The sequence below is a fragment of the Nomascus leucogenys genome, chromosome 5, assembly GCF_006542625.1.
Source record: "Nomascus leucogenys isolate Asia chromosome 5, Asia_NLE_v1, whole genome shotgun sequence".
NCBI classification, from domain to species: Eukaryota; Metazoa; Chordata; class Mammalia; order Primates; family Hylobatidae; genus Nomascus; species Nomascus leucogenys.
The window spans coordinates 33907869-33927698 of record NC_044385.1 but is presented as its reverse complement, the minus strand read 5'-3'; the positions used below and the strand labels follow the sequence as shown (position 1 = coordinate 33927698).

The 19830-nt window shown below is 36.6% G+C and overlaps 1 protein-coding gene across 8 annotated transcripts in view; it reads left to right on the top strand.

Moving 5' to 3' along the window:
• Window positions 1–19830, top strand: part of RPS6KC1 (ribosomal protein S6 kinase C1) — a 242999-nt gene that overhangs the window by 182927 nt on the left and 40242 nt on the right. For all 8 annotated transcript variants that reach the window (XR_004030093.1, XM_030812886.1, XM_030812883.1 and 5 more), the window contains 2 exons: window positions 16043–16125; window positions 17195–17290. Coding sequence is in view for 7 of the 8 variants with exons in the window: in XM_030812886.1 (XP_030668746.1) it covers window positions 16043–16125; window positions 17195–17290 (179 nt within the window). In the remaining variant the exon portion in view is untranslated. The remainder of the gene's footprint in view (window positions 1–16042; window positions 16126–17194; window positions 17291–19830) is intronic.

Genomic DNA, 19830 nt, shown 5'->3' with positions numbered 1-19830 from the left:
CACCTCCTGGGAATCCTTATCACATATTTGTCCTGAAAACATTATCCACCTGCCCTGTACTTTATAATATCAGCAGTGTATCTTTTTATCTTGTGGATGATGTGCCTTTATATTTTGAGAAAAATTTCCAGTAACAGATTCGATTTGCATGGACAGAAACTTGAGCAAATGCCAAACTAGCAGGGGGGCCATTATTCTGCTCTATAAATAAGTTTAAAAAAGAAAAAACACACACACAGAAACCTGTGAATCACCATGTTTTGGTTTAATTGAGGGGAAAAGCAAGACAGATAAATTTTGAAATGCAAATGATCACCTTCTGTTATTTAAGTATAGTTTCTGCCAACTTTGTGATCCTAGATTTTAAAAAGTCATAATTATTTTAACAATGTATACTCCCAAGGATGCCCGAAATTCACAAGTTTCTATAACAAAACTGAGAACTTTTTAAAAAGTTGCCACTTTTTTATATTAAAGAAAACAAATCCAACAACAAAAAGACAAAAACCATGGAGCTTTCTCTGTCTACATCTGTGAAAAAGCCAGCGCATAAATGGCTGCAGCTGCAGACCCATCAAGAGGGTCTTGAGAATACGAATTCACTGATCAAACCCAGCCCTGTTTTCAAAGTAGAAGCCATTCCTTTTAGATTCACTTTGTATCCTTAGATTATCTAGGATGATTCTCTAGAAAGGTTTTATTTTAAATAAACATCATTCATGGTAAATGGGTTCCTTTCATACCACAGAAACACAGAATGGAGTTCAGGAAGAGAAAAGGCAAAAGAAATAGTCCACAAAGTAGGAACAGATTGTATAGCATGACAATATAAATATAACACTGTCTGGTTTCCACATTAGGAGACTTTTAGATACTTTATTAGGATACACAGGTTCTTCTGTTTTTTTGTTGTGAGGGATTAGAAAATAAAAACTGGAGTAAATTGGTTATTTTTCTCTGGAGGACTTTCCTCTGGTTACTCTGATTTTATATCTGTTTTTACACACATACACACAAAAGTTTTAGCCAAAAGATTTTATATGCTTTATCATTTGATTTATTAACTTATGATAATAAAGAATAAACCTTTGTTTATAGTGTTTTAAGTATAAAGGAAAAATAAAATGTCAAAATTTTTTTTTTTACTACTTTTTTTTTCTTGACTCTTATCATTCAAAAACAGCTAGAAAATAGAACTTGTACTACTAAGCATATAAAGTACAAAAAACAAAAACTGAGTCTGAGGTGGGAGGATTGCTTGAGGCTGTGAGTATGAGACTGCAGTGTGCTGTGATCATGCCTGCGAATAGCTACTGCACTCCAGCCTGGGCAACATAGCAAGACCTTGTCTCTTAAACAAAAATACAAGAAAATGATATTTGAAAGCTTAATATATGATCTGAGACAAGTGCATGAAATTATTTGTGTTAGTTAACCTAATATAGTCACTTAAGTTTCCCATTCTAGTCTTGAACAAGTTGATATGGTATCCTATCAGTGTGTGTCCTTCACTTTTATTTTCTGCCCTATTATGAGTCTTTAATTTTAAATGCTTGAAATTTACATTGATATTTGTCATTGAGTACTTTTCAGACCTGAGCATTTATAGGTGCATATGTGTATAAATTGAAGAAGTCCAAAATGCTTTTCACTGCAGCCCGATCTCCATGCTCCCAGATGTCAAATGACAGCTTTGCTTCCTCTCTTAGGCAATTTCACACTTGGAAACAGCTCACAGCTGACGGTGAAAAGTGAAACATAGAAAAATCATGCTGAAAACTATCTGTAAAAATTCAGTTTTAGAGCATGACATTTATTGACTACCTTTCTTTGCTCTTCTAGCCTGACTTTATCAAACAATCCAGGAATATATTTTGGGGAATAGTTTCCCCTGTCCTTCTCCATAAACATGTTTTCCATGGCATTTGTTTCTTTTTAGGCATGGAGCTCCATGTAATAGTTATGTATCTGATAATTAAAACTAGGACTCAGACCATGGATGGAGTTTAAAATATCTTGAGGCTATCAGAAGTTTTTAAGGTTTAGAACATTTTGACGGAATTGAGAACTACCAAACCTGTGTATTGTCCCAGATCAGGTATTAACTCATTGCTTGACCTCGGGAAATTTATTTAAGACTTTCTAGGCCTCAATTTGACAGTAGCAAAATAGATTTGTTGGATATAAGTAAAATCACAGATGTCACACATCCTCCTTACATAAAATGTACTCAAAATTGAAGTTTATCTTATTAAGGCGGGATTTTTCCCCCAAGGGTAAATATTGATTTCTTATCTAATGTTAGTAGAGTTAAAAAATTATTTTATTAGGATGACTGAGTATGTATTTTTACTGATTGATAGAGTTTGTACATAAAGTATATCATGTGGAAATAAGGGATTTATGGAAAATACTTTCATTTAGAGGAATGAAGCCAAAACAACTTTTGTTTGGGGTGAAAGTTGAATGTCAAGATTCTCAACAAACAAAATTGTTTAAACAAGAAAGAAATATTTAGATATGATAATTTATGGGACCTGGATAATTTCAGCAAACATGAGAAATCTAATGTTAAGAATGGGATATTGATAGTGAAAGCAAATAAATATAGATGTATATTTCAAAATAATAATGACATAACCAGGAGATACCACTTTTTTTCCTAAAACAGAAAGAAGGTGGCAGCAAGAGGGAACTATAGGAATAATTTTGAGTAAAATATTTATGGTTAATATTTAAATATTATGTTTCAGACAGTAACTGTTTTATTTACCCTTAAGCAAAACTTCAGCAATAGCTAGCTATCTTGTACATAGTATTTTAATGTTTTCCTCGAATGATTAACAAGTATGTTTAGTCCTTTGCCCTCAGTTCTTATCATCATAAAAACCAAATCTATTTATTCCTCAGGAGAACCAGTTAATTTTTCAGTTTGCCATAGAATAGTGAGACTTTTCCACTGAAGAAAATTTCTTGATACACTTCACCACTGTATATCCATGAAACTTGTAACGTGAGTATAGAGTACAAGCAAAAAAGGCTTCAAGTTAACACAAGTCTTACCTTGTCTAGGCAAGGCCCTTGTGGTGCAAAGAAGATTAAAGGATCACTTTAGGGGGACTTGAGGGTCTAAAACCCTGGAATCCATGGGCCAGTCACCATCACATCTCGGTTAAGTTTGCTCCGTATTGAAACAGACTATTCTGAAATCATGATTCTCCTATCAGGCCTGAGTGTGATTTGTCTCTAGTGGTGAGAATGAGACAAAGTAAGAGCAAAGAATTCAGTCCCTGTTATTTGGCATCTTAGCAAATGACACATTAGCACATCCCAAGAGAAGTTTAATGAATTGATGTTTTGATACGGAAGAGGTGAAAAACAATGTCTCTGTACATTTTGTAATACTACCTGATATTTGGAGTGGAGGGTTTATGTCAAGCTTTAGAGTATTAAAAATAAGTTAATCTTAACCTTTTATTTACCCCAAACCTTTTTTCTTGATGATCTTGGGCAAATTTCTTTTTCAGAAGAGGAACATGAGACTAGAGACTTATAGTTTAAAGTATTAGCTACAGTGTAATGCTTTTTCATTTTTCATATCTCAGTTGACTTTTGTCAACTATTCAGTAATTGGCCTCACCACTGCATTATTATAAAGAAGAAAGTGAACTGACTTTTGCCTCTGATGTTTAACAAAGATGTAATGCTGAGTCTTAAACATTATATACCAGCGCAATTGGCTAACTACTTTTATCAAATCATCAGTTTCTGTATCCCATAACATTTTGTAAATTTTAATCTCCATTAGGTTACCAGGTCTTACTCCTTCTAAGCAATTCTTCACAAATTCTTCCTTTGAATAAATGTTTAAAAATGCTAAGGTTTTTAAAAATGAGTGAGGATAAGGCAAGTAGGATTTCGGAAGCTCCTTTAATAGCCGTGCATGTAGCTGTCTGCCTAACACAGCAGCAGAGCGGCAGAGAGAGTGCAAGCGAGTGCGAGAGCTGTGCCTGTCATTCTCACAATTTTCAGTTAGCCTTTTTCTCATCAATCAACTGTAATGGCTTTGGTTGGGTAACACTGTGACACCTGATGGCTCTTCAGAATGGAGTTGTTGTGATATGATCGATGGAAAATGGGGCATGCTGTTGGTTTTTTCCTACTAGAAATACAGGGTGAGAGAGTAAGCAAGATTGTTTAGAGCTCAGAATTACAATTATATTCAGTCAACCAGAAGTCATGTGGTAGTTACTAGTTTCTTATTTTATCTCACAAGAAAACCGTATAGTAATGATACCTATAAACTCCCTTGAACAAGTAATTCTTGGCTCTCGAGTGCTGAATCAAGTGAAATTAAGGAGTTTTGACCCAAGTTATACAGATAATTGCAGGAAAGCTCAGAACATGGTTGCCAGGTCACCACGACAACAAGAAATTCAGAGCTAGGTAGTGGGAGAAAAGTTGAATTAGACATGTAGCCAAGCCTAGCCTGACCTAGCTGAGTATGGTCTGCACTCACGTTCAGTTTCCCACAATACAGCAGGCCCAGGGATTCAGGTAATTGAATTACCTAAAAACCAACTGAATAAATGATGAGGTGGTGGCAGGAAGCGAGGCTAGAGACTGAGGTGAGCCAAAAAAGCAAATGTGTATAGGGTGGAGCAGCACCACATATCCCCTGTCACCTTGCAGCATTGGGAGAAGAGCGGGGGCCCCAGCTGCTGCAGACTTCTCTCTCTGGAAAGTGCCAGTCTCTGTCATTGGTCTTCTCTGGATAATACGCTAATTAGAGTAATGTGATTCCAGGAACTTTCAAACAGTTCATGTACCCTGCTCAACAAATACAGCATTTGAATAAGCAATTGAGTACAATGCTGGAGGACTTCATGGAATATAGAATGGATAATTAGGCAGTCAATGTTTTCTGAAATAGTATAAAATAAGAAAAAAGGAGCAAAATGCCCATTTGAAACGATGGGCTAGGAAATGAAAATTCCAGGCTCTAGTTAGTCTATCATGTAAGAATGAAGATCTGCCTCAGAAATGTGAGACTATAGGGAAGTTTCTTCTGTCTGACTTGACTCATTTCAAGTACAAGGCCCCTGTGAACAGCTTTGCACCTTTGAACTTGTAAACTTTAAGCTATTAAACTTTGATGTTTTAGTTTATAACTATTAGAGGAGCATTCCAAACCTGGAATTAAAATGAAATTTTATTCTCATAGTTGCTATGGCTTTTAGTTTTGCTTTCGGTTGTAACATTTTCTATTGTCATATACAAAAACTTAAAAAAATTGTCTCTATATTTAAAATAATACCCCGGCTAGGTAGTGTAGTTGTCCTACAATACATTTAAATGGATTTGTTTTTGGTAACATTTAAAAAATATTTCTAATTGATACAAATGGTCTCACCAGCCCACCAGCCAAATAGAACCAACTTACAAATTTGTGGCACATTTTATGGAATTAGGTGCCTAAATTCCTTTAACTGAACAGGGATAGAAAAAACCTTGAGTTATCTCCCAGTCCTGTCTTCTTTATTCCCCCAGGGTTTTTTCAGCTTTTTTTTTTCTTTTTTGAGACAGAGTCTTGCTCTGTCACCCAGGCTGGAGTACAATGGTGTGATCTGGGCTCACTATAACCTCCACCTCCTGGGTTCAAGCAGTTCTCCTGCCTCAGTCTCCCAAGTAGCTGGGATTACAGGCGGCCACCACCATGCCCCGGCTAATTTTTTGTATTTTTAGTAAAGACGGAGTTTTGCCATGTTGGCCAGGCTGGTCCTGAACTCCTGACCTCGGGTCATCCACCTGCTTGGGCCTCCCAAAGTGCTGGGATTACAGGCATAAGCCACTGTGCCCAGCCCAGCTTTCTTTTCTTGATGTAACACACGCCCCCTGTGCCAGAGCAAACTGTACCATCCAGAGGCAGTCATTGTGCTTTGCATGGGGAGCACTGGAAGGTGTCCATTCCACCACCTGAGTTTAGGCTACCTTCATCTCTTGCCTGGAATAGTGCAGTCAGCTGACCAGCCTCCACTCTCACCCTCTAATCTTTGTTTCTTCCTGCTGCTGAGTATGCTTTAGATAATGTTTTAAACTTTTTAGCCTACAACTTGTAAAAGTGCAAAAGGACTTGATGTAGATCTGCGTGCTCAATGGAACTTAAAGCGAATGTGATGAGGGCTTTGGAGGTGCTTTGAATGCCTTGAATGGACAGTGCTACAAAATACAAGATTGATATATTTATTCAACAAACATTTATTAAATGCCTCCTGTGTCCCAGGCAGCGTGCCTGGGAGCCAGAAATAAAAGACATAATTGGTATAATATTGATGGTTACTTTTGAAGATTTACATGAAAAGGAGTCTACCCAAACAGAAGAAATATACAATTGGTTAACTAGGATGTTAATAGACCTTTATAGGTGAATAGTTGTATTTATAGAACGGTAATTTTCTGAGCTAACAAAAGACATGCTTAGCTGTTCCCCCTTCCCACAGTTTAGTTCTATATATTGTTGGATACAAAAAATGCTTTCTTCTGTGTTTCTTTCTCTTTGCTCTTTAGTCATCAGCTGCAGTGGAAGACTAATGCTCAGCCCCTGCATAGAAAATCTTTATACACAGCAAGAGCTGGTGAGAGAAATTGACTAGGATTTTGTAATTCTAGTCCCTTTCAATTAGCAACAGATGCTGCAGGGAAAGATTGCCTGTGTAGGAACACAGTACTAATGTTTCTGTGCCCTCGCTGACATGGAATGCTCATTGCAAAAGAAAGATGTTCTTTTCCTTGGTCGAAGTTGTCTCCAATGACAGATTAGATTTTTTTATCCTTTCTCTACTCCTAAATCCATTAATGAAGTCTGACTCCCTTGGAAGAAAGTTAAATTCTTGACCAATTGTAACAGCATTTCTAATTGAATACTTAAAGAATTTATAGAAAGTTTAGACATTCCAGCTTCCCTTCTGATAGTATAAAGGTATATACATTGTGCTTAATTTTAAGGTTTAGAAGAATTTGCCTTTGTTCATATGTTGTCTTATTTACCAGAGATCTTTTTTTGATCCTAAAAGTTAATATATTTTGTCTCTTATGTTTTTTTTCCCCCAAAGAAAGCTTTGGAATCCTTAAGGTCAGATATTTAAAGTGAAAACTTTTTATTATTTTGAGAAAAAATCCTGTGGCATTAGAAAACTATACTTACTTTTCACCTCTTTCCCTAGTGTATTTACTACTGATTATCATTTTAATGTATTGTATGGATCTTGTGGCCTTAAAATTGGCCTATCATTCTGATATTTGGATAAAGCATTATGTTACTTATGTGATACATTCTTCCAGCATCCGACTATTGGTTTATTTTGAGTATTACATAAACACTTTATTTACAATGATGGCTGCTTTTTAATTAAATTTTATATGACTTCTTAATAACAGTTCCACAGTTGCTATAACTTTGAGAGTGAAAAGAAATGAGTCTTTTAAGATTCTATTCATTTAAAAAAGCCTAGTTAAGAAAAATAGTTCAGGAGTTCTAAATTACAATAGAATTTCTCTATAAGTGAAATTCTCTTCTAAGAAGATTCTGAACATATTGTATTTCCTGCTGTATCTTGGGGAGAGAAGATAGCAACAACAGAATATATTGCCAGAAGGAGGTTATGGACTTGTCTCTGGGAATTTTTGGAATGGGGGTGGGTAACTATATTGTTAGTAAAGGTAAAGTGAAGAATGAGATGATCTATGTGGTGCTCCTTTAGTGGAAAAACCAGGGAACTGAGTCAGATGCCCTCACCAGTCTGACGGTGTGTCTTAACACATATCTGTAAATGTGGAATATCAGATTCCCTTATTAAGCATTTTAAAAATGATGTCTTTTAAAGAAAAGTAAATTCTGAATTTGGGATATTGAAGGCCCCACAATTGCTTAAAATGCAAGATGGTTCATGTTTATAAAATTTTATGGAAACGTTTTCATTTAAAGCTTGAGTTTAACTTGCAGTTTCTAGTTTTCTCAATTTTCAATTCAATTTCCAGTGTAATGTTAGATCTGTCTTTGGTTATTTTTGCATCATGTCTTTGACAAATCCATGCAGTTTAAATTGTATAATCTTAAAAGGCAAGGCCTGTACACTTAGATAAGCATACGTCATGAAGCATACATCATGATTTTAGTATGTTGGAATCACATAGTCTCTCCAATGTCTTTCAAACTTCCTTAAGTCTGAGAGTGTGTACTGTTCTTCTTTCCCTTCCTTTCCCATCGCTATATAGACATCTTATGGTTGAGTCCAAGCTCTCTGCTTTTTTGCTCCTTTACTTTTGGGAGCCAAGCTTATTATAGTTGCAGTTCTGGATTTAGGGTAAACATTATTATTTTGGCTGTAAGAGGGAGACTTGGAAGACTCTGAATATCGTAAGGACTATAAAACTTTGTTATTCTGTGTTTTAGCAAGCTCTTTGGCAATATGGGCTACCAAGACAGCATTATTTTTCTGAAAAATGTCTTGGCTTATTGAAGAGTGTTCTATGAGGTGTTAAACATGAGTAAAGCAAAGGTAGGCAAAGCACATTTTATGTTGTGATATCTTTGTTTTATTTATTCTTGTTTATTCACTTGTGAAATATAGTTTGAATCATTAGTATGAATCAGTAAGATTCTATATTATAGTTAGAATATCAGAATACTGAAGTGAAAGTTCTAGAATTTTACTAAACAGTTTGCACATGTTTGATGTCCTTAAAAATTTATGGATGAGTTGAAATTTAATCAGGAGCTGATTCTGTGTCTCCATTACATTAAAAGATGATAATGGTTAGATTTAGTGACCCTGATTCATTTCACTTACCACCAGGTAATTAGTCTTTTAGGGAAAGAAAGGAGTGGCTATGTATAGAAAGGAGAAAAGGAAGAAGATTGAGGAATGCTTGCTCATCTTAGCATAATCCACTCTTTGGGCATCTTAGGTTAATGGAGGGAGAAGAAGTTATGAGAAAGGCTCATGAGTGCTTTTGAAAACACTTTCAAGATCATAAAATTACAGATTATAAGAGGCTGAAAGAATGTTAGAGGTCTGGCTGTTCTCATTTTCAGAGAAGCATAGTAATATACTCAGCCAAGCTCAAACAGCAGCATAACCAGACCGCTGGCAATACATCTGTTTGACTTAAGGACAAAAATCCAGGATTCTTTGATATCACCATCTCTTTTTGAGTTTTTGTGGGAATAAACTGAGAAATTGTTTTCTGAGGTAATAGTTTGTTTTTCTCTGATCATGTTTCTTAATGCCTGTAGTGTGCCACTACACTTGTGGAGAATAAGGATACTGTTTTATCAAGCCTAGAAATTGCAATTATAGAATGTAGTGGTAGGGAATGGGGCATGCCCAGAGACTTAACACCTTGTGTTTTATAGGAAAAATGTTTTGAAAATTGGCCAAAAAAAAAGTGGTAGAATTTATCCTCTAAAATATTTTTCTAGGCCAGGCGTGGTGGCTTGTGCCTGTAATTCCAGCACTCTGTGAGGCCAAGGCAGGAGAATTACTTGAGCCTAGGAGGTTGAGACCAGCCTGAACAACATGGTGAAATCCTCTGTCTACGAAAACTAGAAATAAAAAAATTAGCCAAGTGTGGTGGTGCATGCCTGTGGTCCCAGCTACTTAGGAGGCTGAGGTGGGAGGACTGCTTGAGCCCAGGAGGGCGAGGCTGCAGTGAGCCGTCATCCTGCCACTGCACTCCAGCCTGGGTGACAGAATGAGAACCTTAAAAAAAAAAAAAAAAAAAAAAAAAAAAAAAAAAAGGAAAAGAAAACAAAATGCTTTTCTGCTTGTTTCTAGAGATTTTTCAGATTTGAGGTAGGAGTTAAAGGGGATTTCTCAAATTCACTGTGTTATTCTTTTAAAATAGCCTCAGAGACTTATATGATATTTCTTTTCATTCTCTACTTTTGATTTTAGGCACATATACCTGATGTTTGTAGTAACTATCATGTTGCTTTATATATAAATCAGTGTTGTTGGTTTATGCTTAGATTTTTTACATAGAGTTTGCAAGTAAAGTAGTTTTAGAGTAGTGGTCTTTGACAGCCACACAACCTCAGGCTTCTTTTTGGCAATACAGTTTCAGTGTGTATCTTAAAATTTTTAATCTAAGAATTACTGATATTTAAGGAGGTTAAAAGGGCAGCCAAATAAAGTCCTTTGTTCTGATAATTGAAAGAATTTTTTTTCTATTTTAATACCTATAAAGAAGAAATTCTACAACTACTTACCTTCACCTGTTCTTATATTTAAGCTTCCTAGCTGTTAGGAAGTTCTTCTTTATATCTTACCTAAATACAGCCTAAATACAGAACTCTTTGTCATAGCTTAGAGTCATGTATGAAATCAAGGACAGTTGGTCATGATACCAATTTCACATTAATTAATGAATCCCTGCTTGATATAAAGTCATTTTGAACAGTTTCAACCTGTGTTGTTAAGGGGATGGATTTAAAAATTATTCAATGTCTTCTTTTCTGGTTTCCATGAAAAGCCAATTCACCTTTTTACAGTTCTTATCCTTCTCTACTACTCCAGTCAGATTAAGGATGACATTCAGCTTAGCGGCCTTCATAGTTTCAAAAGCAGTTTTCCTTAGATGGGACCAGCAGTGTCTTTAGGCCTAAGTGCTGTTAGAAAGCTGAACTAATCATATCCAAGAGGAGGCAAGAAAGAAAGTCAATGGGGAGGAAATGAAGCAGGCTGTCTGTGGAAGAGAGAAGAGATGAAGATCCAGGAAAGATGGAAAATGGGGAGTGAAAGAGGTAGACTGCGGCTGACAGCTTAGCTAAAGTGTCTCCAGCAGTTATCTCAGGTGCCACTTGGTGTCTTGGACTAGCTAGCAAGCCCACTGAAGAGTGGGAATGTAAGTAAGCTTTGCAGGAATGTCCAATCATGTGGCTTCCCTGGGCCACATTGAAAGAAGAATTGTCTTGGGCCACATAAAATACACTGTAACACTAATGGTAGCTGATGAGCTAAAAAAAAAAAAAGTCGCAAAAAAATCTCATATGTTTTAAGAAAGTTTACGAATTTGCATTGGGCTGCATTCAGCCCACAGGCTGTGGGTTGCACAGGCTTCCTCTAGGGGATTCTTAGGTCTCTTGCTGCTGTGTTGCCTCCCATTCAGATTGGGGCTCATCAGACACTGTGGCAATCCACATTTGGAGCAGTACATTGGTCACTATTTACCTGTTAAGGACCCCGGCAGAAGATTACTTAGGGATTTCAAAGCAGCATAAAGCCTAGTTCATAGACTCTGCAGTTGAGCAAGTTCACAGAAACCAATACAGGAATCCACCTTGTCTGTCTCATGAAGTGCCTCTCAAATTTTTCTGCTTATGTACTTGACTGTAGAGGTAGATATGAAATGAGTATCCCAGGGGACCAGTGAAATAAGATTCTGAGATTTCTTTGAAGTCTTTTTATCTTGCAAATCCATGCAAATTTTACATTGTGTTCCATAATAGGTCTATTTATTTTAAAAAATAGTAATAGTAAAACAATACTCCATCCCCTCCCCACATACAAAAGTCTTTGAGGCTCAGGAATATGGACTGTGCTTATCTTGTGGCTTCAAGAACACACTTCCCCTCAGCCTCCCCACTAACACATTTCATCTGGGGTGCATGTTCCCTGCAGTGGTGTGGAAAACAAACATAACATGTAGCTTTTGAGGATCTAGGCTACATTGTTGGTGGCACTTTGGACCTTTTGCTGAATTTAAAAGGTACCTTTATAAATATGTTAGCCATCGATTAGACAGACCCATCTGGGCAATCCTTTGCTCAGTTTTAATGAGGAACCTCATGAGCAGAGACTTAGAATGGGGCTTCAGTCTAGAGCTCCTTAGCACATGTTATTAGACCCTATAAACCATCTCATTAATTTTTACGTTTCTCTAAGCTAACTGGATCTCAGATGTCCTGCTTCTTCCTGGGCACATAAATACAATATTCTCTCCCAAAGTCACCATACCCAAATAAGTTATTCCATAAGGTTGCTTAGAAATTGTAAATAATTCATGTAAAGTGTTAAACATGGTTTCTTACATGTAGTGAGCAGCCAGGAAACGGTAGCTGCTATTTTATTATTGCTGCTATCATAGCAATGTGTACCTACTGTGAACAAAGCAGCATTATAAATGGAAAGTAAAGCTGCTAGGTGGCACATTCAAAACTGATGGCTGACAGATAACTTTGGATCTTGAATTGTAAACAGGTAAAACTTTTTTTTTTTTTTTTGAGATGGAGTCTTACTCTGTTGCCCAGGCTGGAGTCCAGTGGTGTGATCTTGACTCACTGCAACCCTTGCTTCCTAAGTTCAAGCGATTCTCCTGTCTCAGCCTCCCAAGTAGATAGGACTACAGGTGCACACCACCACACCTGGCTAATTTTTGTGTTTTTATTTTTTATTTTTTTATTTTTTGAGATGGAGTCTTGCTCTGTTGCCCAGGTTGGAATGCAGTGGCATGATCTTGGCTCATTGCAACCTCTGCCTCCTGGGTTCAAGCAATTCTCCTGCCTCGGCCTCCCGAATAGCTGGGACTACAGAGGCGCGCCACTACACCTGGCTAATTTTTTGTATTTGTAGTAGAGACGGGGTTTCACCATATTAGGATGCTCTTGATCTCCTGACCTCTTGATCCGGCCTCCCAAGTGCTGGGATTACAGGCGTGAGCCACTGCACCTGGCCTATTTTTGTATTTTAGTAGATACGGGGTTTTGCCATGTTGGCCATGCTGGTCTCAAACTCCTGACTTCAGGTGATCCTTATAATACCAAGAAGTATACACTGCTTGCAATATGATTAAAGAAAATGGAGCAAATGAAATTTTTGAATAAAAAGATACTTAAGAAATAAAACCACTAACTACACTAGGGGAAAACTGATTTTAGCTTCACATTATTTAACAGTGTGGCCAAAGCATAGAATTCTGTGGAGGAATAGTGCCTAGTATGGTGCCTAATTTGTGCTGCTTCATGTATGTTGGTTGAATGAATTTGATGGGTTGATACCTTATTATGGAAGCCGAATTGTATATATGTACCTGATTAAGCAAGAAATTTGAATGTTATCTAATGGTCAGTGAGAATTTTGAGCAGGGAAATGATGTCATTCATTGCTTGTTTTAGACTGGAAGGAAATGTACAAAAGGTTATATTTTATGATAGAACTATGATAAATTTCCCTTTTAGTTTGCTAACATTTCTAAGAACACACACCCTTTATAAAGTCTAAGAGTACACTTCCAAAGGTGATAGTGGCTCCCTGTGAAATGGGGATGGGGGTGAGGGTAATGTATTTGAATCTGGGAGGGGTAGCATATGTACTTTGAAAGAGAGCACCCAGGGATATGTCCTTCATGAGTGTCATTATTTTAGAGAATCCTTGAGTATCAAATCGTAGAGTTCCTAGAGCCCCTCCGCTCTAACCCTCATGTTATAGATGAGATCAAGTGAATTCCTTGACTCAACCCAGTACTCCTGATTCCTAGTTCATTGTTCTTTCTCATGCATTAAAGTTGTGGAAAAAAACTATGCAGATGAACAGAAGGGAGGATTGGTTTACGTAGTTTTTCTTCCCTGCTCCAGAGTAACTTTTCCAACAAGCCTCAATGTTTTCATATCATCTTGCTGTACTTTAAAAATTTAAACATTTGTGTCAATTACATATTCATGTAGGTAATAAAAAAATCTCACTGGCCGGGTGCGGTGGCTCATACCTGTAATCCCAGCACTTTGGGAGGCCAAGGCGGGTGGATCCCCTGAGCTCAGGAGTTCGAGACCACACAGGGCAACGTGGTGAAACCCCGTGTCTACTAAAAATACAAAAGAATTAACTGGGTGTGGTGGCACGCACCTGTAGTCCCAGCTACTTGGGAGGCCGAGGCAGGAGAGTTGCTTCAGCCCCAGAGGTGAAAGTTGCAGTGAGCCAAGATTGCGCCACTGCACTCCAGCTTGGGCTACAGAGTGAGACTCCGTCTCAAAAAAAAAACACACCACCCCAGAGGCAAATCAGTAAAACATCTTGTCATGTTTTCTTACCAGTCTTTTTTCTAAATGTGTACTTTTAAAATTAGAATTGTATTGTTTTTATAGCTTTTTAAAAAGCTATTGTTTTATAGCTTTTTATATGTTTATATATACAAACATTCACTTAAGTATATGTAGGTGTTATTTTTTTAATTTTTTTTTTTTTTTTTGAGATGGAGTTTCGCTCTTGTTGCCCAGGCGGGAGTGCAGTGGCACGCTCTCAGCTCACTGCAACCTCCACCTCCCAGGTTCAAGCGATTCTCCTGCCTCAGCCTCCTGAGTAGCTGGGATAACAGGCGCTTGCCACCACGCATGGCTAATTTTTGTATTTTTGGTAGAGATGGGGTTTCGCCATGTTGGCCAGGCTGGTCCTGAACTCCTGACCTCAGGTGATCTGCCTGCCTCAGCCTCCCAAAGTGCTGGGATTACAGGCGTGAGCCACCGCACCCAGCCCTATTTAAAATGGTTATGTAGTAGTAATGCATCATACAGATGTGCCACAACATATATGATTAAATCTCTATTGTTAGGTAGTTCTCAATTTTTCAAACAAGCAACTATTTTATAAACGCAAATAGTTCTAAGAACGTTAGGAGACTTCGAGTCATTCACATACTAGTTTGAATTAGTTAATATCTGGTTTCTTTTTACTACCTAGTTGAGAGCAGCTAGTTGGAGAATGTAAATTGTGATTTGGCATGAAGCACTTCAGGAAGAGGGTGGGCTCGGGTAGGGCTGTGAAGGGGTAGAGTTCCATATAGGCTGTTTGAACCTCAGAAAAAGGGATGTAGAAAAAGGTTGCTGAATGGAGTAATTTCAGTGTTTTGCACAGGAATGGCTCTTTTTCTTTTTCTGGTCCATATGACTTTTGCTTTAAGACTATTGCTCAAGCTATTTTGTAAGTTTGGGGTTCTCCCACACAAGTAGATTGACTAAGCATTGGTTAAAAGGCTAGGCACCTGAGTACCACTTACATGTTTTACTTTCCAAGTTCCAACCTAACTACTTATAAACTTGAAAATAGTTATGAATTGTGGGTTACCTATAGTCAAATAGTAGGGTTTTTTTTTTTCAGTCAATTGGAAATGAAAGGGCAGGTATTGGAAAGGCTTGGGGACTAATTTAATGCCATTAGGAAAGCACAAGATAACATAAGGGCTAAAAGCCTCAAAAAAAAAAAAAAAAAAAAAGGCGAAATGAGGAGTTGTTGCTGATTGGTGCAGGAACCTGAAAGATGACACCTGAAAACTCAAATTACATTTCAGGAACTTGTGCTGGCGAGAGATAGGGATAACACAGATAAAAGTGTAATTTGTAGATATTCTAAAATCCCTTATCTTAGCCAATAGTTTCAGCCGCGTGGCTTAAAACAATATATCTATCTGTACTTTAGCAAAATGGGTGGATTTGCATTTCACATGCTCCTCCTTTGGTTGAAAACAACTGATTACATAGGAAAGGGAAGATGATACTATAAACTAGGTCTTTGTTCTGCTACAGTATGACATTGGACAAGGTATTTCATCTCTCTGGTTTCTAACCTGCAAGTAAAAGGATGATTAATATTGGTTTAGATAATTTTTAAAGTTCCTTTAGAACCTGAAGCGTCTTTATTTCTGCAACAAAAAAATCACCCATGAGGTAGAATTGGCTATACATTCTCAAATGTAAAAAATTAAGCAAAATGCTGATCTAGTAGGTTCACGTAACTTTTAAGTAAAGCATCTTGAAGGTGTCCCTCTATCAACTGAAGAACAAATATCTGAGTTTAATATATGACTGCATAAAAAAAAAAATGCAACCGCAGTAGGTGACCAAAGGGATAAGTAACTTTCAGGAATTTTGAAAGCCCAGTAGTGTTTAGTAAATGCTCTCTCAGCATTAAAGAGGTCACCTTGCTAATACATGTTAATTTTGAAAGTTTAATTGACCTTTGGAATTTTAATATCAACCTTTTTTGGTGTTTAGAGGTTGGAGCAATCACTGAAGAAACTGAAGCCTGTGATTGGTGGAGTTTGGGTGCTGTCCTCTTTGAACTTCTCACTGGCAAGGTAAGCAGTGGCCTGGATGTTTAATAAATTTACTCAGATGCTACCTTGATTTCAAATTGAGAACATTAGCCTTCACCCTTAGTTTTTAAATCAGGGACTAAGCAAGAAAAACTTTGATACCGAAAGCAAGTAGAGAAATGCAAGTTTATCAAGAGTCCAGATTTTTTTAGAAGTTGGATTGCATTACATTGAATAAATTGATGGTAAAGTTATTTTATGTCACAATATTTCATAGTGAAATATGACTAAACCTTTTTTCTTTTAATTTTCCATGATTCAGCTTTAACAGGGTCAAATCTGTAAGGTTTATGTAAGGATGTATTAAAATTCTCTGGATGTTTTAAACATATTGTCTGAAACCAGGAGAGAATTCTTATTTAAGAAAATTAATGTAGATATTAAAGTTAACATTATCTTTTTCTCAGTACCATAAATTTTTCCTATCTGTTCTAGCTTAAGGACAGAAATTATACTCTCAGATGAATGACTTTTGAGTATGATGTTTGAGTTAGTAGACTTTAATAAAGTATTGTGCAGATTGGCTCCTGGGAAGAAAATGAAGGAAATGAACAGTTACACTTTTGTAAATAGTCATCTACCTACGTGTGTAGATAATACTGACCTAAGATTGCTGGGGAGTTTACAAATCACCTTTACATACATTTAAACTGTAAAGTGCTATATATGTATGTAAAGTATTATGACTAACAAATTCTAAACTCTGTAGGGTTTTTAAAACGTTAAAACATTTTAAAGGTGTCAAATCCCTTTTTAGTTTTGCGTATAATTTAAGCTTTTCTATAATATTCTGAGCCATTAATTTTATAACTAAGGATGATGGGACAGTAGCATAAGCTTATGATGTGATCATGGTGTTGTCTTCATTTCAGTTAAAAGTTCTATAGGCTCACAGCCCTCATCCTAAACTGCTTAGGCGGCACTGTGTTGATTACTACACTTCCAGTTAAAATGGTTGTTGAGCTCTCTGTACTTGCTGTCCATAAATCCTATGATAGAACAAAATATGATGTTGTTTCGGATAGAAAGTGTACCTTATTGATTGTTTCAGACTCTGGTTGAATGCCATCCAGCAGGAATAAATACTCACACTACTTTGAACATGCCAGAATGTGTCTCTGAAGAGGCTCGCTCACTCATTCAACAGGTAATTTAATTGACCTATTGGCCAGGTTTATCAACCGTGCAGATTAGCAGAGCCCACACCTCCAAAACCTTAAAAAGAGATTAGTTTGGAGCAAGACGCATTCAGAATTAATACTGTATATTTTCAGGCTTTTGCTATCATCAAAGTATTGATGGGGTTAGAGAGTATAGTTAAAACTTCTTGGTATTAATTTTTTTCCCAAAATTTAGGGCTCACAGTTAGTGAATTCTGTATATTTGTGTAACTCTGTGATTTGAGTATTGCTTTTAGCTTGTTTGGGGCTGCTCTAATTTTGCAGTTACATTTTGTAACCTTATATGAATGGCTGTTTTCAATTTTTAATTCTTATTTATAAGTTTACTCAGGTTATTTATAAAGCTACTCAGGTTGCTTAGGAGAGACATATTAGAAAATCTTGTCAGGTTAGATACTTCATCATTGGTTGAACTTGGGCGTTGGTGTCAGTGATTACATTTCTGGTGGCTTTGAAGAAAGAGACCATTGATAATTAAAGTTCAGTATCCCAGAGATAGGCTTGGAACTCCAGTGAGCCTCTTAGATTGATTCCTCATACTTAAATTACTCCTCTAGTTTTGTATAGTGAATTTTGCTGATATTGAGCGTTGTTAGTACTCTGGTGTGACAGGCCCATTGCTGGGCTATCAGCAGGAACAAGAACTGGGATCCTTATACTTTTATGAAAAATATAATGGAAAAAGTTCTTCAAAAAAGATCAAGAACTAAAATTATGTAATGAAACATGGATTTTTAAAAAAAAATTCAGGGAAAACAAAAATTAAAAGAGGGCAGGGGAGCATATATTAGGAAGATAATTAACTAGTATTCTCTTGAAGAGTGATTTTGCTTTCATTCAACAAATATTGTATACAAGGCACAGTGCTATAAGCTACAAAGGTAAGACAGGTATTATAACCATACCACATGGAAATTGATAAAGGCTGTCAAAGAGTTTTAAAAAATACTGTGGCAAGTCAAAAGAAGGAGGCGGATATAATCAGTGGAGTGGTAGTATTAGGGAAAGTTTTTGTGGAATGGATGCTACTTTTGCTGGGCCTTAGAATTTCAGCATGGCGAGGATGTGGGGAGAATAGTCTCGGTGGAATGAATGGTTTGAACAAAGGCAAGGAAGGAGTCTGAAAGACCCAAGTTTAGGAAACAAAAGTTTGATTTATCTGGAATAGAGAGAGAAATAAAGGTATGGGTAGTAGGTGAGCATAAAAAAATAAGTTGGGGTTTTCTTATGGGGTTCTGTTATCACAAACACAAGAGTAAAGTGATAATATTTAATTCATTAAAATTTGAGATTTGGAGTTTGTGGAGAAGAGTAAAAGGTTTAGAGTTGTACTTCAGGAAGATTAATTTGCCCAGAGTATGCAAACTATAAAGAAACAATCAGGGTGGAAATGCTGAGATGAGAATACCTAGATCACTTTAGATTAAGAGGTAATGAAGAGATACATAAAACATTTCATTCTAATGGAGAAAAAAAGAATAGCTATTCATTTGATTTCATCTTATTCATTGTGGCACGAGATAAATTCAAAGTATTTTTTAGTAAGTAATTTAGGAAAGACTAGCAACCACTATTTTTTGTTTCTCTTCCTTGAAGAAGTAGTCATTATTATATAATATTGAAAATAGAATTCCTCATAATAAGTTATCAAGTTCTGCTTTTGTCTTTATTAGAAGTTATGTTGTAAAGGAATCTAGGCTTAAGGTATGGTAAGTCCCCAAACTCAGATATGTATAGCTTATATAGTAAATCAGCATTATGTCATTGGCCTGCCTAAGGAAACTACCACTCATGTTGAGGAAACATCATCAGGAAAGGGAAAAGGGGTCTCTTGGCATGATTAGCAATTTGTCATTTTGACTTTCCTTTTCCACTACCTCACAGGTCATAGAGGTCACTTTAAAAAAAAAAATCACAAAATGATTTATATGGAAATAATTCTACGTGGGGGAATTTTCTCCTCTTTGGTCTTTTAGCTCCTTGCAAGGAGCTTTGTTCTTAGATTTCATAATCCCCTGTACCCCTGGTTCAGTTATCTGTCCGAGTCAAGGGAATGGTGCCAAAGTAAACATAATTACATTTTAAATGAAATCTTAAAAAAATCCCTCAGAGCATGTATGTTTGTGCTTTAGCATATACAGTAGTTAATTATGACACAGTTGCTTGGTCAGTTTTAAGAAATCGTGTGACGAAAAGACCAAAACAAATTTTCGTGCCCTCATTGCTCAGCTCTGTTGCCTATTCTTCAGGAGAAAGGAGGTTGGCAGCTGCTGTCTTGGATTCATTAACTTGAATGTGCCACTGGTTGACATTTTCTTAAGCAGTAGAATCTTTGTGTGACCTCTCTTGAGGTGTGTTATTGCCTTTAAAATGGCAGAATAAGCAAGATAGTCATGGTTAAAACAATTAAACTTTTGCCTATAGATTTATACTTGTGGATATATAGAGGAGTTCATGAACTAGTTAAATTGACTTTAGTAAAAGTCAAAATGTGAACCTTTAGAAT